Source organism: Barbus barbus (genome assembly GCF_936440315.1).
Source record: "Barbus barbus genome assembly, chromosome: 18".
In the NCBI taxonomy this organism is placed as follows: domain Eukaryota; kingdom Metazoa; phylum Chordata; class Actinopteri; order Cypriniformes; family Cyprinidae; genus Barbus; species Barbus barbus.
In genome coordinates this window covers 24,748,974-24,775,496 of record NC_136746.1, presented here as the reverse complement: position 1 = coordinate 24,775,496, position 26,523 = coordinate 24,748,974, and the positions used below count along the sequence as shown (strand labels likewise).

Below are 26,523 nucleotides of genomic sequence, written 5' to 3'. Positions count from 1 at the left end.
GCCTGAGCTTGCATAACATCTAATCTCTTGAGGTTTGATTCTGCTGCTGACATGTAAGCTATACTTCCATAATCAAAAACAGATCTCATGAGTGCCCAGTATATTTTTTGCAGAGATGATCTACTTGCTCCACATTCTCGTCCTGATAAACAACGAAGTATGTTGATGACCTTTTTACTTTTGTCGTTAATTTTATCCAGATGAACTTTCCATGTCAGTTTTTCATCAAACCAAACCCCAAGAAACCTAACAGCTTTTACCTGCTCCAGAGGTTGCCCATAAAGTTTTAAAGAGAGGGGTATGATTTTATGCCGCCTTGAGAAGCAAATGACTTGTGTTTTTGTCACAGATAATTTAAATCCCCATTTATTTGTCCATTTTTCCACCTCTACTATTGCAGCTTGTATTTTTTTATTCACATATGATATATTGCGTCCTCTAATCCACAAAGCCTCGTCATCTGCATACAAAGATTTTCCTACATTTACATTTACATTTATTCATTTAGCTGACGCTTTTATCCAAAGCGACTTACAATTGCTATATATATCAGAGGTCGCACGCCTCTGGAGCAACTAGGGGTTAAGTGTCTTGCTCAGGGACACATTGGTGTCTCACAGTGGATTCGAACCCGGGTCTCTCACACCAAAGGCATGTGTCTTATCCACTGCGCCATCACTACCTCTACATTATGTTCAACCTGAGTGAAAATATCATTAATCATAATGTTGAATAATAGTGGACTACACACACTACACTACCTTGTGGAGTTCCATTCTCTGCTGAATATACTTTGGAATATTCTTTACCTACCCTTACTTGTATTTTCCTGTCAAATAAAAAGTCCAGAATCCACTTATATGTTCTACCGCCAATTCCTAATGATTTTAGCTTTATCAATAAACCTTCTTTCCAGAGCATATCATATGCCTTTTCCACATTAAAGAAGACAGCTATAACTACTTCTTTATTGGTCTGTGCTTGTCTGATGTCTGACTCTAGACATAATACAGAGTCCATTGTGTTACGACCCCTACGAAACCCACTCTGATATATATATATACACACACACATACATACATAACATTATATTGTATTAATTTAACTCTTTTTAAATATATTTTAAAATTAGTTTATTCCCGTGACAGAATTCCTTTGAAATACAATTTTTTTTGTAACAATATGAAAGCCTTCAGTTACTTTTGATCAGTTTAACGCATAATATTAATTTATTTAAAAAAACAACAAAAATAATAAAAAATAATAATTTCATACATATGTTACATTATATATTTCTACTTTTGTTTAATTTAACTCATAGTATTAATTTCTTTAAAAAAAATTATAATAATTAAAAATAATAATTGTATACATATGTTACATATATACATTTACTTTTGATCAATATAACGCATAGTATTAATTTCTTAAAAAAAAAAAAATTTAAAAATAATAATTTTATACATATATGTTGCATAATATATACATTTACACAGAAATTGTTAAATGACAGGTAAGTGTACCCCACTCTCTGAATACCTCAAATATCTCTCTTTGTTTCCATTTTGAATTACAGAAATGTAATTCAAAACAGACAAAGACAGATCGGCCAAACACTGTAGGGAAAATTTATCCTTGAAAAGAGCAACTCTGTCTGAGAGTGTTTAAGTGTGACCCCACAAAATGAGCAGTTAATTTCCCTGCATATGCGTTACAGAGGAGTTAAGCATTGGAATGTGTCATGAGTAACTTTATAGTCTGCCTGTATATGTTACTCACCGAATTTGCTCTGGAGCACACTGATTCAGCCCATATGGAGCTGTGGGCATTTCTGAAGACGAACATATGCCGCATGTTTCACCATTTCTGACTGCACAGGCACAATATAAGGTGGGAAGACTAGACTAATTAATCTAATAACTGCGTTTCATGAGAATAAAATGAATAAAATGTACAGATTTGATGGAAAATAATGGCTGTAGATTTACAGGCTCAAAAATCAAAAAGAAGTCATATTTCTATAAATATTATCGAACGTGGCAAGTGGATGGTTTATGAGTATTAACCGTGGGAATGGGTCTATCAAAACACACATGAGTATGGGTTTGTTTTCATACGGGTCTATGATAGATTGCTCTCTGTGATATGACTGGTAATTACTCTCTGCTTCTTCTGAATATTCCTTTCTATCCTTCATTCAATTTTTCCTCCTGTTGCGGGACGTAGGGATTTAAGCGTAGACTTATTCAAAGAGTTTCTATTTCACTGATCGACACCACGATCATGTTTTCAAAGTATCACGCTTAACTCCTAATAATAGACGTTAAGCTCAGACAGAGGTGGCCTTCTGGATCACAATTCCTCAAAAGAAAACAAAAGAGAGCAAAAACTGGTTGAAATTCAAGCTGAAAGCTGCTGACAAAACTATTGCCAACATCTGCCCCAAAGGAAGCTGGATTTCACTGTACACTCAGTTTGAATTGAGCTTCAATAAACCAAGACAATGTTATTACGCTAACTCAATTGGATTGTCCATGTTTAATGGACGTTTTGATGTTTTGTTCTTGGCTTCAAATTATTTCTAGTGGAAAACTCAAAACAGAACACTCTCTGGTGTTTTTGTCAGCTTTGAGTGAAAAATACGATGTGTTTCTTAACAGCCGAGTAAAAATATAGACAATCTGTGAATCATATCAGAGCGAAATGGGGTGTTTGTGATCAGCGAGTAAGGTTCTTAAGTAATCACATTTGTGAAGTTTCTCATTCATGACTAATGTCTTGTTGATTGAACAAGTCGTTAGAAATAACCTGTCAAGACCAACGAAATGTTGTATTTTAAGCTGAGAATCTACTTGGCACCATATGAAGCATTTACGTGACAGAAAACATCAAACACAATAACTGAAAACACATTCAAAAGAGCTTCAACCAGAGGAATTCAAAAGAAAACTTCTACAAGGGTCAAGATAGATGTTGAGGATGTAGATGTGTTTGTTTCAGCTGTCCTTTGGGTTTATCAAGCAAGCGAGTGCCAACAAGATAATCCTCAAATCCCATTTAAGAGTTTGAGAGGATGAAAAGACCACATTTTTATGACCCAGGTCTCTCTTTTGCCCTTTCCATGATTAGGTTAGCATTGGCGAAACAGGATCCTCATTTGTGGAAGAGTTGAATATTTGGTTAGAAAACAGTTAGCACAGCTGTGTGTGTGTAGACAGTTATAGAGCACCAGATTTATCTGTTCCGTCTGAGTTAATATGTTTAGTAAAGCAACAACACTCCACGTTGATTATTATAGTAAACCGAGAACAGAAGCATATACCACATTCCTAAAACAGCTGAGGTAACTAATAATAAGTTAATTTAATTTAATATAACACAATTTTGTATAGTACAATAATATAATATAGTAATACCATATTTGATATAATTCTTAACATATTACATTCCTACTACATATAATATAATATAATATAATATAATATAATATAATATAATATAATATAATATAATATAATATAATATAATATAATTAGTGCTGGGCAATGATTAATCGCATTCAGAATAAGTTTTTGTGTACATAATATATGCGTGAGTACTGTGTATATTTATTATGTATATATAAATACACACACATGCATATATAATATAAATTATATGAATATAAATATATATGTGTAAACACATGCAAATATTTTCAAAATATATACTGTATGTGTATATACTTTATATATACATAATAAATATACACAGTACATACACATATATTATATAAACCAAAATGTTATTTTGGATGCGTTTAATCATTGCTTAGCACTAAATATAATATAATATAATATAATATATAATATAATATATAACTTAAAATGCAACTCATTTCACTCACTGGTACTAAAATATACTAACTATACTATAAAATTGAACTTTATTTTATTTTTAATTTATTATATTTATTTTAATATAATAATATAAATAAATGCAGCATGAAACCTTTTTGAAGAGTAATATAATTTAACAAAATCAAAATTAATTTGTCAGTTCTCCTAAAAATTAAATATATATATATATATATATATATATATATATATATATATATATATATATATATATATATATATAGTTTACATAGAGTATAGTCAATATATTATGTTAAATTCCTTTTGTCAGTAAATCGCTGTCATGGATGATAATTGACTTACGTGGAGTGAAGTCCATCTGTTCCGAAGGGCTGTAACAGGTATTGGTGAACAGTTTTATTTCGTAAAGTCCCGGCCAGCTTGATTTTTTTCCGTGACCGATGCAGGTTGATGATGTAGATGGTTATGGACCCTCTGACATAATCGTGACTGCAGGAAAGAGTAAAAAAAAAAAAAAAACACATTAAAATTTACAATACGGCAACGTTTGATTTCTACAGGATCATGCGACGCTGTAGACTGGAGTAATTCAGCTTTGTCATCACAGGAATAAATGACATCCTAAAATAGACACAAACTATAAACAGTTACTTTAAATATTAATAATATGTCACCTTATTACTGTTTTTATTATATTTTGAATGCAGCCTGGGTGAACACAACAGATTATTTCAAAAACTACTTTGACGACTTTACAGCTGACAGAAACATTGAGTCTGTTCCCAGAATTCCTTTTACTAGAGACAATGTGTTATATTTTATAAGTGTCCAAACCCTGATGTGATTCAATTTCAGTACACAATAAATACCACATTATTATGTACTGTATATAAGCAAAGGAGGCCCCAGGACTACGTCATGTAAAAGAGCTGATTGTTTTCACATAACAACTGTAAAAGCATTAGCTCCCCAAATTCACTGGGGTAACAAAAGCTTTATATGTGTTGGACGATCGTGCTTACGTTACAGCGACTCCAGCACACTGCTCCTTGTTTTCAGGGTAATACCGCTGAAGAGCTAGCTTTAGGGAATATTAACTGGAGATAAGTATCTGGCAACACGATTAGGCAAACATGATAAAATTCAATAAGGATTCTAAGGTAAAGGCAAGGAAAACATAGCTGCAGTACACGAATACCACATGTGCTAAAGGCCCGACTGTACCGGTCAGAGCTTGGCTTTCGTCAGGCAAGCCTGTTAGTAATCTCACCAATCGCGAACAACCCGGGCCATGTGCATCTTTACACCTTGGCGCACACTGAATAGAGGAAAAAAAAAAAAATCAAGAACGAGACAAACCCGAGACTGTGTAATGAAAACATCTCTCATGTCATGTGATACATGTGCGGTGTCTCAGTTTTAATAGACTTTGGTAACTTGGGTAGATATTTTCCAGAAGGGCGCATTAGATCAGACGAACAGATCGAAAAATGATAAACATTGTCCAAGACTTTGAAACAATGTGCCTCTCCAGCATTCGCATGGGGAACGTAAACATGGAATCCTTTGTTTGATGTCAGCGAATGGTCCTGGGGAAATGTGGAGAGGAGAAACCACTCAAAGCACCAAAAAAGAGGCCTGTTTTGTATAAGGGTGTTGTGATGGATTAGTGAAGATACTGAAAGCATATCCATGACTTGTCTGACCGGCTATTTTAACCACTAATAGAACGAAAAACTTGAAAGAGGCTGGAGCGAATGCGACCCGAATGTCTTGCAAAAAACCCGTCTTTGGAACATTGTTTGCTTTTCCACTGACACAGAGAAAATTCTTAGATAATATGATTGTTGACATTTAACAGTGCCATTTTAATAAAATACATTTTCATTTAAATAAAATCGCCTGTCTATCATCAATAAAAACAGTCAACGTCACCTTGCCACTAGACAGGCAAAAGCAACAGCAATGCGTTTAGCTGCAGACCAGCTGTTTTGGGTTTCATGGCATTTAAAGAGATTACTTGTTGGGTTTGCGGTGGTTTCGGTTTAATGGATAAGACACAACGTGATGAGATTTTGAACGTGGCCCAAAACTCTGTCATCTGTATGTATCAGAAATAGTAACTGGATAACGTCAGTCTGCTTTTAAATACTGTATCTCATGGTTGCAGACCTAAAAGCCTGAAAACCTCTCAACTAAAAATTAAGATGTTAAAAGAAGAACATACAAGTACAATTTTATTCAAACCTATTCCTAAACTGCAGTGTTAGGGACTTAGTAGGGGAAGTCGTGGCCTAATGGTTAGAGAGTCGGACTCGTAATCGAAAGGTTGCGGGTTCGAGTCCCCGGCTGGCAGGGATTGTAGGTGGGGGGAGTGAATGTACAGCGCTCTCTCCACCCTCAATACCACGACTGAGGTGCCCTTGAGCAAGGCACTGAACCCCCAATTGCTCCCCGGGCGCTGCAGCATGGCTGCCCACTGCTCCGGGTGTGTGTTCACGGTGTGTGTGTGTGTGTGCATTTGTTCACTACTCACTGCTGTGTGTGTGCACTTGGATGGGTTAAACGCAGAGCACCAATTTCGAGTATGGGTCACCATACTTGACAATACGTCACGACGACGACGACGACTAGTAAAAGTAGCAATACCTCCTATTACAAAGTCACTCACTGGCAAGCAAAAAGAAGCAATAATCTTAAAATGTCTCTAGCTTAAGTATCTTTTGATAGTCCGATTCATTTTAGCGATTCAACAATTCATTTTAGGGATTCAGTGATTCATTTCAGTGAGTAAATGATTCATTCTATCGATTTAATAATTAATTTTCATGCTTCTTATATTGTCTTTTATTTAACAAAATATGTAAATGCTGCAAGCTTTTGACTCAATACAAATTATGACATTTTTAGTTGTATTACTTGTTTAACAAATTTCTCTCTTCAGTTTAATGTTGTCATCTAAATTTAGATCCTCACAGTTATTGTCAGATAAATACTGCTCTCATTATAAATAAAAAGATGATATCTGTGTTGACTACACTACCAACCTTCAAAAGTTTGGGATCAGCGAGATTGCATTAAATGAATGAAAAGTGACAATAAAGACATTTTTATGCTACAAAACATTTCTAATAATTCAAATAAATGCTGTTCTTTGTATTCATTAAATGATCCTACAAGTAACACAACTGTTTTCAACATTGATAATAAAAAAATATTTCATAAATGTTTATCAATTACACTTTAAAATATAATAAATCTTGTATATAAATCAAATTTGTTCATTTAAATTGCAATAATATTTCACAATACTGTTTTAATGTTGTTCCCCCCCCCAAATAAATTCTTTCGAAAAACATTGAAAACATCTTTCTGACCCCAAACATTTAAATGGTAGAGCATTTAAAAAGATACACTACCATTAAAAAGCTTTCATGTTTTTGTTGACTGTACTTTATGAGTAGCACATTTCAAAGCAGCTTTCCCAACGCTGTTTTCTTTACATGTCTGCTGTCCTGCAGGGATCCTGAAGCCAGGGGCCTGTAGCAGCACAGACACAGAGCTGTAACTGAGCTGAGACACAGGGATCTGTAGACCGTAAACCTACACTGCTGCTGAAAAGCTGGCAGGTCCCGCTCACATCATTCTGGGGTAATAGATAATCATCAAAGGGAACGATGGCACTTTTTATCTGGCCTAGGTACAGACCTTCCTATTGTCCCGCAGCTCTTCTCCCCTCACCTGCCTGAGCCTCTGGTGTCTTTCAGCGCTTCTCACACTGTAGAAAGAGACTCTGCACACTTGAAAATTGATACTTGTTAAATTTTATGGGCTCTTACTCTGAAAGAGTGGCTGTCTGGACTCTGCAATTTATGTGTTTGAGAATGAGCAGGTAATCCTTAAAATACTCCAATAAAGCTATGTACTCAGATGACAGGAATCTGTGTGGAGATAATGCTACAGGTTAAAAAAAAAGCCAATTTACACACATACAATCTTGTTATGATGCTGTATTTACGATATACACTGAGATTCTGTTCTATAATCTAACAAGCAGCCTACCTAGACAGCATTTTAAGGCATCATAAGCATGTTCCCGACACCATGTCAACAACAGCATGTCACTGACTTCTAAGACATTGGTTCTGGAGCCAATTTTCACATTGGGCAATCAAGTGGCAACCCAACACAGCACCAAAATTGTTGATTGTACAAAATTAAATTACAGTGGTTTCATGCTCTCTGCACCCATTATTCCACCACTTAAAACACTGCGGTCGGAACAAACCATGTTTATCTCTATTTGAAGTGAAGCCGTATTAAATGTAGTCTGGGCCATATAGTTTAAAACGTTGGGAGGCAAAAAATACACAGCACAACAGTTTTGAACACAAATAATAATAATGTTTCTGAAGCAGCAGATCAGCATATTAGAATGATTTCTGAATGGTCCTATGGCACTGAAGACTGCAGTAATGATGTTGAAAATTCAACTTTGCATCACAGGAATAAATGAAAAATCGAAACACTGTACATAATCGAAATGACTGAAACCACTTGCAGTGGTTGTTATTAAATTTGTTATGCAAATGCAGTCTGTTACCATCATACACTACGTGTTTTTCTATGAAATCTGTCAACTAGTCTGCAGACTAGCTCTAACTTTTGGCAACTCTCTGTCGACTTATCCAAACTGTAATTCAGAGGAAAATCAGGGTAAAAATCGTGTAGTGTATTCCAGCCTTAAACAAACATCTTCGCATGACACAGACACTCCAAGAATTTCATTTTACAAAGATTATTCAGCTCCTGTAGTTCAGAAGAGAAGAGAAGAGAAGAGAAGAGAAGAGAAGAGAAGAGAAGAGAAGAGAAGAGAAGAGAAGAGAAGAGAAGAGAAGAGGTTTAACAATAAGGTTCAAATTTGTCTTTGAGAACAACAAATGGATAATGCGTTACTCTACCCAGCCATGGTTGAAAGGGTGGTTCCCATGTTTCTTATTTTTTGTTATTTGTGTTCTATGTATACTATAGTTCTGGAAAAATGTTTTTGCTCAGATCGGCATATTTCTCTTTTAGGTCACTATCTGTACCGTTCAAAGATGTCGAGATACAGATGTTTTTAAAGTGAGGCCTACGGCAATGGTATTTGAACTTGGAATGTCCAAGGATTTTATAATCTTATAAAAAGGAAAAATGTTTAGTCTTAAATCAGAAAAGAGAAGATTGGTATAGCTCTATTACAAGAAACACATTTAGATAAACAGGAGGATTTAAAATTAAAACAGGGAGGTTATAAATAAGCCTACTTCTGATCCTTTTAAAAGCAGAGATCCTATCTCTAAGGAAGAATTGCTGGAGGCAATTTTAAAGAAGCAGAATGGAAATGTGCCAGGCCCAGATGTGATTGGCTGTGAATTTTCTAAAGAATGGCACGCTTTATTACTTACATGCTCAGTGTGTTTAATCACTCATTTAACATTGGGCGGCTTCCTGAATCTCTGAGAGAAGCTCATATTTCTTTTATATTAGAAAAGGTAAACCTCCCAAAGTCTACTCTTCATATACACCTGTATCTTTATTAAATACTGACAGGAAATTGCTAGCTAAAATCCTGGCTTCTTGTCTGGAGAAGGTAAATAACTGATGTTATCAAGGATGACCAAGTAGGTTTTATAAGACGCTGCTCGTCTTGCAACAATAATAAGACTCCTTAATTTTATACAAACTTTTAAACAGCGTGAGATTGAGGGGTTAGTGCTTTCTCTTGATGCAAAGAAAGCATTTGAACGCACTGAGTGGTCTTATTTTTTTTTTTGAGAAATTTAATGAATCTCTGCTCTCACTCCAGTTGTGAGCGATCCGGACATCCCACCAGAGAGATATGATGCAAGGTTTAATTTTTGGGTGAAGTATCAGTCAGTTTATGGATTTGTTTGATAAAGCAGGTTTGATGTCTTTTAAGGGGTTGATACAGCAGTTTCAATTGTCAAAGTAGGACTTTTTTCATTTTTTACAGATTAGAAACTAAATTTAAGATGCCTCATTATGTTAGAACAGAAGTCTGTCTCCTATAGAAAAGTCAGTGAGTGAGTTATAGACTCAATACTACATTTGAGAAAACTGTAGTTCTGAATACTAGACTTGCTAGGGAGAGAGAACTTAATGTCTCTATAAGTGAAGATGAATGAGGAAGTATTTGGAAATATGCAAAATCCATTTCAGCATGTAATCGTGCCAAGTCTATACAGTTCAAAATTGTACACAGGATGCATATTTCGCCTAACAATAGATATGTATGTAACAATATGTTTTCACATCTACACCTTAAATGCAAAACACAAATTGGTACTCTCATTCATGCCATCATTTACAAATATATTAAGCCAAGATAATTGCTAAAATGAGCAATACTAAGTAAATTAATTAATTAATAAAACACCGGCAATCAATCTCATAAAATCAGTTAATTTTGACAGTCTTAAAAGTAATTTTTTTAAAGATATCAAGGCAGCTTACTAGGTTTTGGAATAGAATTGATATACTTGAATGAATAGATCTTACATCAGACAGTCTAATGAGAACCTACTTGTGAAAGCTGGTGCAGTGCGCATAGATGCGGAGTTTGTCCCGGATCACCCGTCCAGGGCGTGGTTTCCTCTGGAGACCTGCGACGTGCACCGCAAGCACCCTCGGGCCCACCAGACGTTTAAAGAGCAGAGATAACCAGTAATCCTACAATGCCAACACACAAAACACATGTTACAAAACAAAAAAGCATCACTGAGCCATTTTTACTGGAGCTTTTCCATGTCAACACGTGTGTTAGGTCAAGCGATTCTGCCATAGAATCGTGTTAGCGTGGTGCACCTCGGCACAAGAAACATGATTCATGCAAGATGATTCCGGTTTAAATACACTGGACAGATGTGGCATTTCTCTGCCAGCACAAATCCAATGAATTCCAGCATCCTTCCATGTTTCAAATGAGTTTTAATTTTAGAATTGTTAAAGAGAAAGCTGTAGAAAGCTGAATTTTAAAAAAAGTGTAAGAAAAAAAAATGTAGGCGTAACATAAGTTTCTCATATCTGCCTTCACTTTAGTAAGAACGACTCTTCTTTTTTTTTTTTTTTTTTTTAGAGATAGAAAAAAATGCACATGTGCTTCACTCTTTTATTGAGAAAGACATTTTCTTGGATGCTCAAAAGGAGAGATATAAAGCATAGTCTTCCTTTGGAAGCTTTTCCTGTTAAAATCTCCTCGTGACCATAATAAATGAAATGGTTAATAGAATTGAATGATACATAATGTATTTCTTGCTTTCTGCCATCAGGGGGAACAAAGCAAATTTCCAGTCATTCTCTTACAGGACAAACAAAACTGATAAAGACGTATTTGCAAAATGTACCTTTGAAAAATTTGGTTCCTAGAACACCTGCTTTAAATCTGGCATGAATTTTCAACTTGTACTCTTTGATTTTATTAAAGGAATTAAATGTGTTACCCAAGCCTAACACACAAATGTGTGTGTGTGTGTGTGTGTGCTACATCCTGCTACATGTTCTGGTCCAAAAGTCATACTATCAGCACATTTAATCTACTATGATCCAGTAAAACCAAAATCCCATCACATTCATTGCACATTGTACATTAACTATAAGCTATAGTGTAACCAGAGAACAGTTTCCTATGATTACATACATTTTTATTGCATGGAAAAGAGTGATGGCTACCTGAATTTCACATGCATGACTGCACTAGGTCTCTCCTAATACCTCTCATCAGTTCCTAAATTCAACACCTAATTGAACTGGTTCAAAGCAGCATGTGTGCATCAGGAAGTTCCCATGCAATCCTGCATATGGCAGCATTTAAAGGCTTCTTTTTCAGGGAAACTTTAACTTAATTTGCTCCGGCAGTGTACATTGTGCAGCATCTGCTATAGGCACTGGGAAAAAGATTTTCGGGAATGGGTGGGTCTCTTTCAACTGCAATTTTACAAAAAAAACATTGTTTTAAAAATGTAAAAATATAAATCTCAGGTATTGCAATGTGATATGATGCAGAGAAACTTCTGAATTAACTGTAAAATCATAACAAATTTAGTTTAAAAGGCAATTTCAAATGCAAATGTCAACATCTTAGGGCTGTGTTAAAAAAAAACTGCTTGAGCACAATCTAGAACCAGAGACCAGAGTCTAGATTCAAGGGTTTCAAACTGGTGTACACGGATCTGTATGGAAAGGTTTATGCATTTTTTAGCCTATCAAAATGTTATGCAAATGCAGGTGCACTACAGGCCTTACAGCAAACACAAAAATGACAATAAAGCTCAGAAGTGCTCACTTCAACTATCTTCCCTTATTGTACTTTCTCAGAGGTCAAAACCCTGTGTTGGCAGATAATTTTGCTTAGAAAGCATTTCTTAAAACTGAGTAATTGCAGAGGCTATAATGACTGAATAACATAGAAACCACTTTAATAATGAATAAATTAAAGTCAAACCACTAAAGACCTAAGAGATTAAAGGATATGACCAACTTACTTGTCTGTAATACCAACAGGATATAAGCAAATGCCATGTCCTGTAATGCCAGACAGACACATATTAACTTAACGTGAGAGTGTGCAACAAAAATGAAGCAATTCTAACCACATAATAAACAACTGGGAGCAATAAGAAGCTAGATTTTAATAATATTTAAAAGTGAAGCGTGTAATTTTCACACCACTAACCACTGACACTAAATGGAATTGCAAAAATGACTGGACGGGTAGATTTTCTAAAGAAAATGTGAGTAGTTTTTGCCAGTGTAAAACATTCTGCCAGGATGCTGGAGTTTGCCATGGCCCCAGATCAAGCCCACCAACATTATTGAAGAGAAGTGTGCTATTGCTATCACACAGCAGAAAATAAAAATAAAAATTACAATTAAATGATTCTGATGTTTTTAATATTAATAAATATTATATTGTGCAGATTATTAAAGAGAGGTGCATTATTAACTTCACCTAGCCAATGAAAAACCATAATAAATGAATTCAATTAATATATAGATTAATGATGAGAAGTGTGTTATTGCTTTCACCCAGCAGAGAAAAAAAAATAAATTATTTTTGATGTTTTTTTAATATTAATAAAAATTGTTTTGTGCAGATTATTAAGGAGCGATGTACTTTCTTTCACCCAGCAGATGAAAAACTCTGAATAAATAAATAAATATATAAATAAATAATTGTGCAGAGTATTGAAGAGAGGTGTGCTATTTCTTTCATCTGGTAGAATAAAAATAAAACCAAATAAAAGATAAATATTGATAAGCAATATTATTGTGCAGATTATTTAAAAAGTCTACTATTACACAAAAGTAATTAAAAAACATAAAATACAATAAAAGCAATATTAACAATAATATTGTGCACATTATTGAAGAGAGGTGCACTATTAACTTCACCTATAGCAGATGAAAAACTATGAATAAATAAGTATATAAATAAATAATTGTGCAAAGCATTGAAGAGAGGTGTGCTATTTCTTTCATCTGTCAGATTAAAAACAAAGACAATATAAAATAAAATAATATTAATTGCTATTATTGTGCAGCTTATTCAAGAAGTCTACTGTTACATAAAATACAATAATTACTAGACAAAAGACTGGAACTTTGATTTAGAAACTATTATAACTTTACACATATCACCTTAATAGTCTAAAGGGGTGGATGTATATGGGAATTATTGACAGAATACATTATTAGTGCATGCACTTGTGAAATATCCTGGTTCTGATTAGAATCCAATCAAAAAGACTGGGTGAAAACACAAGAAACAGCAAGAGACAAGGGGTTTAAAAAAGAAACAAAGCCAGAAGAGGGGATGAGATCATCTGCTGAGGTGTGAAGGGAAAGAAACTGAGACATGACTCAGTAAGGGTTTAAAGAGAAAAGGTTGGACCGTAAATTTTCCACGCAGGCCGACAGGTTGCGGCTGTTGAGAATTCTCACAGTGGGGCTTCTGGCAGTTCCCACAGATATCCAGCTATGTTTAAAGCATTGCGATCCCAGCAGGGGGCGATTGGTCCTTGGAATAACTAGAGATGTTGAACGAGAAGCGGGGGGGTGGGGGCGGGGGGTGCTGACCGTTTCGAAAGTTGTGAGGAGGGCTTGACAAAAGCGCAGCTCAAAGTGCTTTTTATGGAAAGATGCTCATTCTGGCTTGTCCCTGAAGAACAGTGATCCTGTTGAGATTCTGAGAAATCCAGACTAGCCTTCGGTGAAGTGTTGCATAATCAAGAATTTCTACCATTGCTGTATTTTTCCTCTTTATGTCTTCCTTTGGTTTTATTACTTGCATAGGAACATATGTTATCCTGAGCGGGTCGACAGGTCTGGCTCTCCACTGCTGGTGGGCTGTAAAAGAATAGAGGGCCACGAGCAGATAATGTATCTATCAGCATCTGGAGTCCGTGAGGATTGCGTGTAGGAACCAGAAGGTAAGCTGCAGGTGAAGTTAAAATCATTGGGTCTGCTTCAGTGTTAAGAGGGGAAGTAGCGGTTTATTTTCATCTATAGGAAAATCATTTCAAAGAAGGATTCTGGCAAAAAAAAAAAGTTCTTTATTTATATTTCATTTGTAGTCACAAATTTCACCAATTCCCATTAGTGTCAAATTTCCATTTTATGTGCTGTTGAGACGGATTATACATTATTTATGTTTTGGGTCCCAGAGAAGAAAATAATATAGCAATTTTAAAATTAATCTTTATTTTCTCCTAAATTCTTTTAATATGTTCCAAAGACAAACAAAAACATGCAAGATTTATAACAATGAAAAAGAGATAAATATTAATAAAAAGCATGTCTTACATAAATGTATTTATTGCATGTCTAACATAAATGTAATTTATATATATATATGTATATGTATATATATATATATATATATATATATATATATATATATTTATTTATTTATTTATTTTTTTATATATATTTATTTATTTAATATATTATATTTAATACAATATTTCATACTTTTAACTGCAAATGCGGCAGCAAAAACATGCTAATGTTGGCAGGAAAAAAATTGAAAATTATACTTTGAAATTTATATAAAAACTAATTCTTAATACGTATATACAAATAAATATAAAATACATAAAACATATACACACACCACTTTACCAGAATTGATACAATTCATAAAGTTTTATAGTAAAATATTTAAATAATTTAAAATAATTGTTAAAAATGAAATGAAATTTAAAACAGCTGGCAGAAGTGCTTTATAAAGAGTTTGTAAACCAATAAGAAAATGTAATGTTAGTATATGAAAATTGAGCACATTTATTCATGTTTTATATCTGGACACGCCTAAAATATTTTGCACATCTAACATTGCCAAACTGAAATATAGTTTAATCATGTTTCCCGAGCGATGAAAAAGATCCACAGAACATAAGGGTTAAGTTTCTTTTAGTCATGGTCTTTTATATGGTTCGCTAATCAAATTGAAATTTAATTGAAGTCTTCTGTCCGTCCTGTCTCTAGGGGGCTGACCTGCAGACACTGTGAAAGAGTGAGGTCTACATAATTCAGGATGAAGTTGGCAGCGGTCTTGAGGGCGGGGATACCTGTGGATTGTCCTCGGCTCAGGTTGCAGTGCTGTCAGCATCTGGCTGTTCCACACAGTGGGGCACACATGTAGAGGGGATGGAGACAGGTGACACTGTCTCAGGCTTGAATTTCAGTGCAGTTCGCCTCAGCTGCCCAGTATTCAACATCACTAAACACCTTTCATCTTGGCTAATAGGTCCCACGGGAAAAGCCGTAAGGTGACTGAGCCACATGCTAAAGACCGACTCTGTCTAAGACTATTTTCATACACTTCATGATGGAAAAAACGACACCCGGGTCATTTTTACCGATTCGTTTCAGGCGGTTTTACAATACGGTAATGAGCATACCACACAGATCACTGCGTATGGTGTTAATTTGAGTAACCTTTAGCGTGTGTGGTATATGACTCGAATCTGCCTGCAGGTAATGTCTGAGTGTTAAACAGCCCTGACTGCTTTTGATTTGGGTTCCGTTTATGTGCTTAAACTTACAGGTAAAGGGTTGAAGTGCTGGTCGACGAGGCGGTTGTATCCATAATCAAAAAAAGAATGTCGGAGTACAACATCAATCCCATGAGCTGCGGCGATACCGAGAGTGTTGAGCCACCTGAAGCCAGCAAAAACATTTAGATCATTAGGAATGCAAAAGAATTGAAAGATTATTCAGGTTTTTGCATTTTTCCAAAGACAACTTTAATCAGTTATGTCACCTTTCAGTATTTAAAAAGCCATTTCTATCGGAAAAAACATATTTGAAAAACAGCAGTGGGAAACAAATGTACAGTGCAGGTTGTACAAGGCAAATAAGCATTTTTTGTGTTTTTTTTTTAGATTTTTTTTTTTGCATTTGGAAATTAAGCAGGAGAGAGAGGAGGGAATCGGTAAAGGGATGGGATTGGGACTCAAACTCGGGAAGCCCGAAGTGCAAATGAGCACTTTGTATTAAATTGCTCAAAGGCCATAAAAATATTATTAACATGAGTTGGACTGGGTTTCACGTGGCCTGGATAAGTGTACTCATCAATGCAGTTGAGATGTGTTTTTCACTGTGTCACAACTTAACATTCACTGTTATATTGTTATATTGCAAGTATTTTTCTAAAAACAGCTTAAAACTGAGAGATTAATGCTTTACAGACTGTTACAGATCATGCATCTTTTTGTTTTTTAGACATAAACATTTAGGTTAGCTCAATCATAATTTGTTGAAATCCTGTATGTAATACAAGTAATGATATTTTTATATGGAGATCATCAAAAAAGTTGACTGCTGTCCCTAAATACTACTTTACTTACAGAAAACCAGCAGCAAATGTGTCGGATAAATTATTGGTGCCCCCTGCCCAAGCCGGACCAACTCCACCCAACCACACATGCTTCTCTGGAGCATGAGTCTGAACAATCTGAAAGATAACAAAGACAAAGCTTTATCAGATGAGACATATCATCAATAACTCATAACTGAGTGATGGAGAGTTGGGCAGAATTTTTTCTTCTTTTGACTAGTCTGGTCCACTTAAAATGACTGACTTTATAGTCACCAAGGTCATTTTAGGCTGGTAAATGTGAAATCCAAAATACAGTAGCCTACTGTTCAAAAGATTTTGTGAAAGAAATTAATACTTTTCTTCATCAAGGATGCATTCAATTGGTCAAAAGTGACAGTAAAGACATTTATTATGCTTCTAAAGACTTCTATTTCAAATAAATGCTGTTCTTTTTTAACTTTCGATTGATCAAAGAATATAAAAAAAAAAACTATCATGGATTACATAAAAATATTAAGCAGTACAACTGCTTTCAACATTGATAATAATAAGTAACGTTTCTTGAGCAGCAAATCAGCATATTAGCATGATTTCTGAAGTATCATGTGACACTGAACACTGGAGTAATGACTGCTTTGCCTTTAAAGGAATTAATACTATTTTAAAATATAGATTCACAGCATGACTGTTTTTATTGTATTTCTGATCAAATAAATGCAGCCTTGGTCAAATAAAAGTCTTCTTTCAAAAATACTTATTGAATAGTAGTGTAGCTAAAAATAATGAACAAATAAAAACATTTAATAATAAGATTATATGTTCTATCTATCGAAAATGAATAACAAATGTTGGTTATCTTTTAAAAGCCAGGTACGCAACTTTTCCCCCATGCAGCTGACTGATGAAAATCTGCATCCTGACTCCTGTTTTTGTGCTCAATATAAATCAGACTGTCCATGACTGTCCACGGACATGATTTGAGATGAGATCCCAACTCTGCAGCACAATACACACCGACTGCCGTCCAGCTGCAGTGTCAGAGTCTGGTTATAATAGAACACATGTCTGGTATTAGGCATATTCCATAATAAGCCAAAGAAAGCCTCTCATACTCTCTACTTCTGATTCAGACACACTATGAACCTCAGGACCTGCTGCAGTGATTGACAGCCAGAGAATCAACGCTCAAGCATAAATCACCTCTCAAAATAAATCTGACAGACAGCAAAAGGGTACATGTGTTGCCAAACCATCGAAGAACACCTGCAGATCCACTCCAGAAAAAAAATGTGAATTCATGACTGATTTTATGTTATGACCTTTGGATCTGAAGTTAAGAAGTGGAATAAGCACTTGTTCGTCTGACATCACGCATGTAATGGCTCTAATCACCATCCCACTCGGTTTGGGAGTGAACCAAACTTTGGCGTCTTTTGTTTGATATTTGCGAGGAAGGCCAGTTTTGCCCCTCTTTCACTTTTAGGGGAACACTGGACCAGATGTGTGAGTTTGAGATACATAAAACAGGAGAGCTGTGTATTTATAGATTGGGCCTCCTGAGGGAAGTCTTAAATGTTGTGAAACCTGGTACTGCTTATTAGACCGAAAGGGGACTGTTCCCAGAGCAACTGAGACATCATGAGGCTGAGGGGGGAACTTGTAAATTGTAAACCCAATCAAACGCTTTCCTCCTTTACTGTGCCCTGACCCACGCTCCCTTAACGGTAGGCCACCTATCAGACCGGCGACAGCTTGTTTGGATGGTGCAGCTGAGGACAAACCCGGGGCCCTTGAGATAAACACAGTTAATGAGCACTGGAGGGACTTATACTCTCTCACAACAACAACCTTAACACGTATCAGCACATCTCGGACCAACACATTTAAAAACAAAAGATATCTAGGCTGGGTGTCATTAAAAAAAAAACCTTACCTTCAACACCTTGGTAATCTGCTCAGAGAGGGTGTCCAGAAGTCTTGTCTTCATGAAGTCTTCTACTTTGGTCACCCGTCTGTCAATGTAGTAACTGCACACATAAGAGAACATCTTTGTAAGAGCTATGACATATAAAACTGATTAATTTAATTGATATATTTTTAATTGGAAAAAAATGACATTATATACACATATTTTTAATTGAATATATTATGCATTTTTGTTCAATTAAAAATATATGCATACAATATTTTAAAATTAGAAAATTACATTTATATATTAATATAGAGTAATATAAACTACTGTTAAAAAAGTAGAATATTTAATGTTTTTGAAAGAATTTTATGCTCATCAAGGCTGCATTTATTTGATGAAACATACAGTAAAAGCAGCAATAATGTGAAATGCAATTACAATTACATTGTAATATTTTATTGTAATATGAATGAATATTAGTATAAAAGTAGAATAAAAGTATTCATTTATTTTTAAAAATCACACAAACCTAAACTTCCTTAATATGTATTATGTAATGAATAAATTTGTATTATATATATAAAACATATGCATATTTCGTAGCATCTATTAAGTGATGAAACAAAATGACACACATAGAAATACATTAACTTGACAGAAATATTTTCACTTGTATAGGCTAAAAAGAAAAATAGATATATTGCATTATTGCAAATTGTGTAAATGTGTCTATACACACACACACACACACACACACACACAGAGAGAGAGAGAGTATGACTGTGTGCTATAATTTACAAAAAGGTTTTCTTTTCAAGCTACACAGACTATACTGTGATTCAACAACTGATTTCACTGAACACATGTGTACCTAAGAATTATTATTTAGTTGTAAAAATAATATTATATTTTCCCTAAAGAAAAAAAAAAAAAAAAGCCTATGACTGGAAAATAACATAGAATAAAAACGGCAAAATGGCAATGCTATCAATCTTAATGTTACCAGTACAATATGAAATAACACAATCCACATTTTCCCACTTCAGTGAGCAAAGTTCAAAATATGAATTAAAGGCATTAAAGGCCAGTCTGCAGGTTTATACACAAAATAACTAACAGATTGAGCCCATGAATTATATTAAGATGTAAAAGCAGACAGCGGTGACAAGAGACAGAGCTCTTTTTGGTCAAAGAGCCGCTGCAGTGAGCGAATGAGTGAGTGTGAGAGAGAGAGAGAGAGAGAGGAGTTGGGGATGAAGTAGCTGTGGGCCGGCCATCTGGAGGAGGCTGTGAAAAGAGGGCCTCGGTGAACTGCTCCATTTTTAAGCAATATGTCTGAAGTTCTTGACGTATCTGAAGGAAAAGTGGTTCTCTGTGGATACTGACCCTCAAAATTGATAGTCTCTATGACATTAAAGCAGCACAAATCTAGAGGCAACACATCTTCATTATTTTGGACCCTGTTTGAGGACAATGAACAACTCTCAACCTCCCTAGCATTATATTTAGCTAATGTGAATCCATTTGTGGTCTTTTAGATTCTGCTTGTAAGGTATATTCTCAACGACTGACTTCTGAATTTATCATTCAAAACAGAGGAGACGCCTGGAAGATGAGTGAAAGAAAAGCACATCTGTTCCATGGGAGACACAGACTCCTAATGTAAGAAATAAAGAATAAATTAGACAAAGATTTTATCGCTCGGAGGCTTCTCTTTCATAGCACAGGACACTTAATTTAATTATTATGTTTTATTTTTATATTAACTTTGTTTCCTCTGAAATTCTGTCATACTGTAATACCATAAAGAGACATATAAAAGATTGAATATTTTCAACACATGCTGAAAATTCAGCTATTATATTATAATGTGTGTGTATGTATATATATATTGTGACGAGTCGGCTGCCTCCCCCCTGTCCATCATCACCACCCCGTCCCTTATTCGCCGCCCTTCACCAGGCTCCCGACGGGAGTGGGTGTGTGAGAGAGAGGAGGGGCGCTGAAACAGCCAGGGCTGGCGGCGTGTGATGAGGCGCACCTGACGTGAATAGAGCCTCATCACCGCTGCCGTTTAAACTCCGAGCGCGCCTCTCCTCGGGAGACCGGTCTCTTCCCCGTGCATGCACGCTGGTGTCCTCGTGGGTCCAGGAAAGGGAGCGTAGAGGGAACTACCTGCCGCCGCCAGAGACGCGAGCGGCCGGACCCGCAGTCCGGCCGACACTGCACCCGCGATACGGCCGTCGGGCAAGGACGCCGGGCCGTGGAATCCCGTCGAGCACCCGGGGATGAAGGAGTTGGACGAAGCCGCCACAGAAGCCACCGTCACCCGCGCCCCGGGACCTCCAGACGGGAGCGCGTGCGGCTGCCGGACTCCGCCCCTTACCTGGACCCTTCCCTCCTGAACACCGCCCTCCTTCACGAGCCCCGCAGCACAACGAGGACACCAGATCCCTGTTTATTTTGGACACTTTTCCCCCTTTGGACACTTTATTTTAAATATTTTGTTTAATAAAAACCTCTCCGAGGCTTGACGCCACGCCCACTGTGTCTGTCGTTGGCTCCTCCCGCCACAATATATATACACACACATACACCTATATATACACATACATATATATGTAGAGTATATATAGAGAGAGAGGGAGAGATTAAAATTATTTATAAATATTTGTATAAACACTTTAAAATAATTTTTATTTTATAAAAAAAATAATTAAATATAAAAAAGCACGCAGTACATTACAAAGCAAGAAACTACACATGCTCTTCATTTAATTTTATAAAAACAATTTAGATATTAAAAAAAACATGAAATGGCATGACGTTGCTGAGATGCCAGTTTCCCCTGTTTAGTGTGTTGTTTTTGTAATGGTTTTTCTATTGACACACAGCTGGACAAATTGTAGTATGTCGAGTATATAGAGCAAACCATTGAAAATGGATAATTCCACTGGAGAAAAAAAAACTGATGTAGAAACAGTTTTCAGTGAGAAATTGCTAGTAAATGTCACAGTTAATTCCAAAGAAACAGCAGGTGACACGTTAAACTAAACATGCAATTTTTAAGTAGAATTACTGAAATTGTATATTCTTGTAATGAATGCATTTCAATAATCCTTATTTACAACTTTGAAACATCTTTTATTTTTTACAGTGTACAAGAGATTTTTAAATAACTTGTGAGGGCTCTTATTCCAGGAATCCTCCTTTACTGTAAAATGATAATTGCGCATCAGAACGTGCGAGCGCATGTGGCTTGAGTTTGACTGAGTAGGTGGTGTTTTTATGAAATCTTCCTCTCTGACACCCTTTACTACTTCCGTTTCCTTTAATCAGGGTTGACCTCTAGATTAATGAGTCTGTTTGGGCCACCCTCTCTCTGCAGGCGCAGGGGGGCCATCTAATTGAGGGAGAAATGCAAACTTGTTTATGTCCTTATAACTTTTAATGACCACAGCTATTGCATGCACTTGATAAAACACTTCTCATTACTGAATAATTCAAAGCCACTCAGCATGGAACCAATTAAAGTCATTGAAAACACATCCAGTCGCCATTGTGCTGGGAGATTAAAGAAAGCCGCTAATGAGCTCGTTTCTGATTATTAAGGTTCGCCATATTGCAACGCAGTGTTGAGCAAGTCAGGCACTTTCATAGTGAGAGGTTATAAAGCGACAGCCAATCCAAAAGGAAAACTCAAAAGAGAATGAGATGTAAAAAAGTAGCCCTGCATATTTTGCTGAAGCTCTCTGAACACAGCATCTGTGATTTCTCATGATATCACACAGGACAAACTCTAGCTGACCTGGAACTCGGCTTGTCTGTCTGCAGCAGTCGGCGGTGACTGCTCGGGTCAGACTTCAGCACGGCACTGTGGTTATAAAGCACACAACAGTATCTCATGTCCAGACAAGCTTTTTCAGGGCTCAACAATTGTTTCAGGGCTCAACAACCCAATCGGGCCAGTAGTTCAGATTTGGGTCCCAGCACAAGGAATAGCAAAAACAAACAAACAAATACATAAAAGTTAAATTAAAAGTTTTTTTTTTATTTTTTTTATTTACTTATGTAATTTTCTTTACAAAACTACATACAAAAATTAGAAAAAATATATAATTTAATGAAAAAATATAGAATACACGTCTTAATGTGTATTTAATATAAAAAATTAAAAAGGATAAAATATACACAATTTAAATGAAAGATAAATAAAAGTAGAGGGATAAATTAAAGATAATTTTAAATAGATGTATTAATTAATCTTTTCTAACAAAACTTGTTTTTGTTAAAAGCCATAGATGAGGCCAATTTAACAGGAAAATTTATTCTTTTTTATTAAATTATACATTTCCTTTAATATTGTGTGTCATTTTGTATAAATAAATACATATTTTGTTAGTACAAATATACAGCTGCCAAAAAGGGATAATTCCCCTCAAGAGCTGTTTGCATTAATTTTGTAAAGAAAATATAACATTTAAGTTTTTACTTGTTGTAACTTATTTAATGAAAAATGTCTTAACAGTTAAAACAAATAATTTAAGTTTTTAATAAAAAAAAAATAATAATAATAACATATTGTGCAGCTATAACTTCTCAGTGACAGCTATAAGTTCATAAAACACACTTAAGCCCAGACTTTTATTTATCGCAGCCACTCTAACTTTTGTTTCCAGGACTATTCCAAATCAATCACAAATCAAACAAAACTTAATTTCTCTCAGCTAACTATTACTTCTTCAATGAAAACATTTCAATCAACAGACTTCAATTTCAACATTCAACACAGAGAAAACCAAATTAACAATTGGCCCAAAACTATCTCATACTCTATCACCGATCCATCAGAGTCAGCCAAATATCCAAAAGGTCCAGACTTTCAGACACGTTCCATTAAATAATAATAATAATATGAAATACCGCATTTTATGCAACATCCAGAGTTGTATCTGCAATAATCAGTGGGAAAAAAACTGGGGGACGTTTCACAGAAGTACACACAAAGTTCACTGTTAACCCCGATAACAACTTCCTTTCCTAAAATGAATGACCTGATATCTGGCATTACCTCATTTTCTGGTCTAATGCATCAAATTGGAAGTTTGGGGTAGACCTAGAAGTGCAATTTGTAAAACACACATTTCTATTTTAAGGATCTGGAAATCTTTTACGTCGTTTGATTATTGTTCGTTTTACTTTTATTTGGCTTTAATTTTAAAGGTAATCATTTTTAATTAACTAAAATAATTTTTCGGAATGCAGGTGAACGAATGAACATAATAACACCGAAGAAGGGCTACATAGTTAATGCTACACATTCAAGTTTATGCAAATACAATGCATAAATCAGACAAGGCATTATTCAAAACCTGTTTGGTGCAAAACCTGCCAGATGCATAAAAACTGGTGACTGTTAATCATACATAACAAAGGGCATCATTGCATCACGAGTCACAACATCATTTATCCTCCACAATTTGGTTGCCAGAAGACCGCTGTGTTGTCAACGAACACCTGCCAAGCTCACTGTAGCATTGCAATGTTGTTTCTATACACAGGATTTTCCAAGCACTGGGAATGGGCTGGTTTTATAGTCTGAGAAATTATGTTAGAAAAACCCACATCTGTCTAATGAAGGCAGCATAAATACTCAAGAACTAATGAAGACACACTTGGATACAATCAGGGTTAGGCTAGAGAACAAAGACATGACAACAACATAAAAAGTGAAGTTCAAAATAAAAGTCAACGGCATACTAAAAGAAAAACAAGAGATACCCGTTCCCAAACTCCACAAATAATTCTAATCAAACCCATTTCAGTCTGTGATGGACAGACACAACAGCACAATTCACTCTCTAAGTAGAAAACACAGTTTTTGCCTCCATAAGAAGCTAATAGGATAGAGGGGTTTGAAATAAGTGGTTATTTAGAGATGAATACCTTTAGCCTTAGGAAAACAGCTGCTCTAATCTATGAAAAGAGTCTTTACCGTTCTGTCACAGGTGAAGCGTAACTGATCCCACTTAGTAAAACTATCATAGTACTCATATATGGTGCACAAATGTGAAGAATTTATATTTATGCATATATAAATTTATATACATATTTATATAGGCATATGTTATATACACTATTGTTTTTAAAAATTTAAAAGCCAGTGAGATTTTTTTTTTTTATTTAATACTTTTATTCAAAAAAGGTGCATGAGACCAAAAACACACACTCAGATATATAAAATGGTATATTACATAGGCCTACATATAAATGCGCGAAACAAACATGGTATGAATAGTTATAAAATATAAATGTTTTGTTTGAAAGTATGAAAGGAATGTTAATCGTCTTGTTAGTGAGAAGTACCTATTGAACACACACTAACTGTTGACGTCTTTTACAATGCTTCTCAGTAATGGTACTTAACCAGAATAGGAAAAAAAGGCTCAAATTAGAGGTCTGCATGTGTTTGCTGGGAGTGTAAATTTACCTTCCAGCACATTATCCCACCTCACAGGTGTTAGAAATTCAATATTAACTTTGAAAATTCATTAAAAAATATCGGAAAACAGAAAATGTGTCATAATATTCGAAAACACACAAAAAATGTGTCATTCATTGACAATGCAGTCGATTGTGAAAATGACCCTGAGTTAACCAGTTCCTCTTTGATTGACCAAGTTGAGGGTCATAATCTCAAAATAGCCAAAACGTTAATTGTCGTGGCCGATATGCCAACCTACCACTACACTGTCAAAAAAAAAATAAAAAAAAAATAAAAAAGTTGGGCAAACTTAAAAGTTTAAGGCAACCAGCTTCAGCAGATTTTTGAGTTCTCAACTTCTTGTTTTAAGTTTAGGCAACAAAAATTTGAGAAATTTCCTAAAAAATAAGTTCTGCTGAAGCTGGTTGCCTTAAACTTTTAAATTGGCTCAATTTCTTTTTTTCTTTTTTTACAGTGTAGCAAAAACTATTGTGCATATCAAATTATGAAATTAACAATATCCAAATGTCATCACCGATGACGGACCTAAACCTATGGAAGCCTGTTTTCATCACTAAATAAAAAATAAATCCACACAATTGCGATTTTACATCTCACAATTCTTCTCGGAATTGCGAGATATAAACTCTCAATTGTGAGGCATAAAGTCAGAACTGTGTGAAATAAAGTGGCAAAGGCATGTTATAAAGTCAGAATTGCAAGACATAAAAATATATCTCAGAACTCCAAGTTTATACCTAGCAATTTGAATTTTATACAATGCAATTGTGAGAAAAAAGTTGGAATTGACAGATAAAGTTTAGAATTGTGAGATATAAACTCGTCAGAATTGTTTAAATATTGCAATTCTGACTTTATTTACAATTCTGATTTCATAACTCGCAACTGCAAGTTTAGATCGCGTAATTCTGAGAGAAAAGAAATGTGAATTGCGGGATGTAAATTCGCAACTGCGAGAAAAACTGTCAGAATTGTGTAATAAAAAGTCACAATTACCTTTTTTTACATTTTTATTCAGTGGCACAAACAGGCTTCCATATAAACCCATGGTTCTCAACTGGTTGCTTCAGGAGGCAACCCAATGCAGTACCAAAATTGTTTATTGTTCTTAAAATCCAACACTGAAATTTATTAATAGAACTAATACCAAATTTTATTAATAACAAATTTTTAAAAACAATTTTGTAAATGTATAAACAACATAGCAACTTCCTTATTACAAGTGGCTAGGCCTATTTGTTTTCTTCTTCTACCTATATATGGCTTGTTGCAATTTTAATATTTGTACTTTTGCATTGTTTTTCCTCTGCTGTATCGGAACAGTCCTGCGACTCATTTATGGGTCGCGACCCACCACTTGAGAACA

The 26,523-nt window shown here is 35.2% G+C and overlaps 1 protein-coding gene across 1 annotated transcript in view; it reads right to left on the bottom strand.

The window, feature by feature from the left end:
* Positions 1-26,523, bottom strand: part of LOC306883893 (inactive heparanase-2-like) — a gene marked incomplete at both ends in the record, with an annotated part of 71,576 nt that overhangs the window by 4,903 nt on the left and 40,150 nt on the right. Inside the window, 5 exons of the mRNA XM_079439397.1 lie at positions 4,200-4,346; positions 10,444-10,589; positions 15,965-16,079; positions 16,769-16,875; positions 18,674-18,767. Of these exons, the coding sequence (XP_079295523.1) occupies positions 4,200-4,346; positions 10,444-10,589; positions 15,965-16,079; positions 16,769-16,875; positions 18,674-18,767 (609 nt within the window). The remainder of the gene's footprint in view (positions 1-4,199; positions 4,347-10,443; positions 10,590-15,964; positions 16,080-16,768; positions 16,876-18,673; positions 18,768-26,523) is intronic.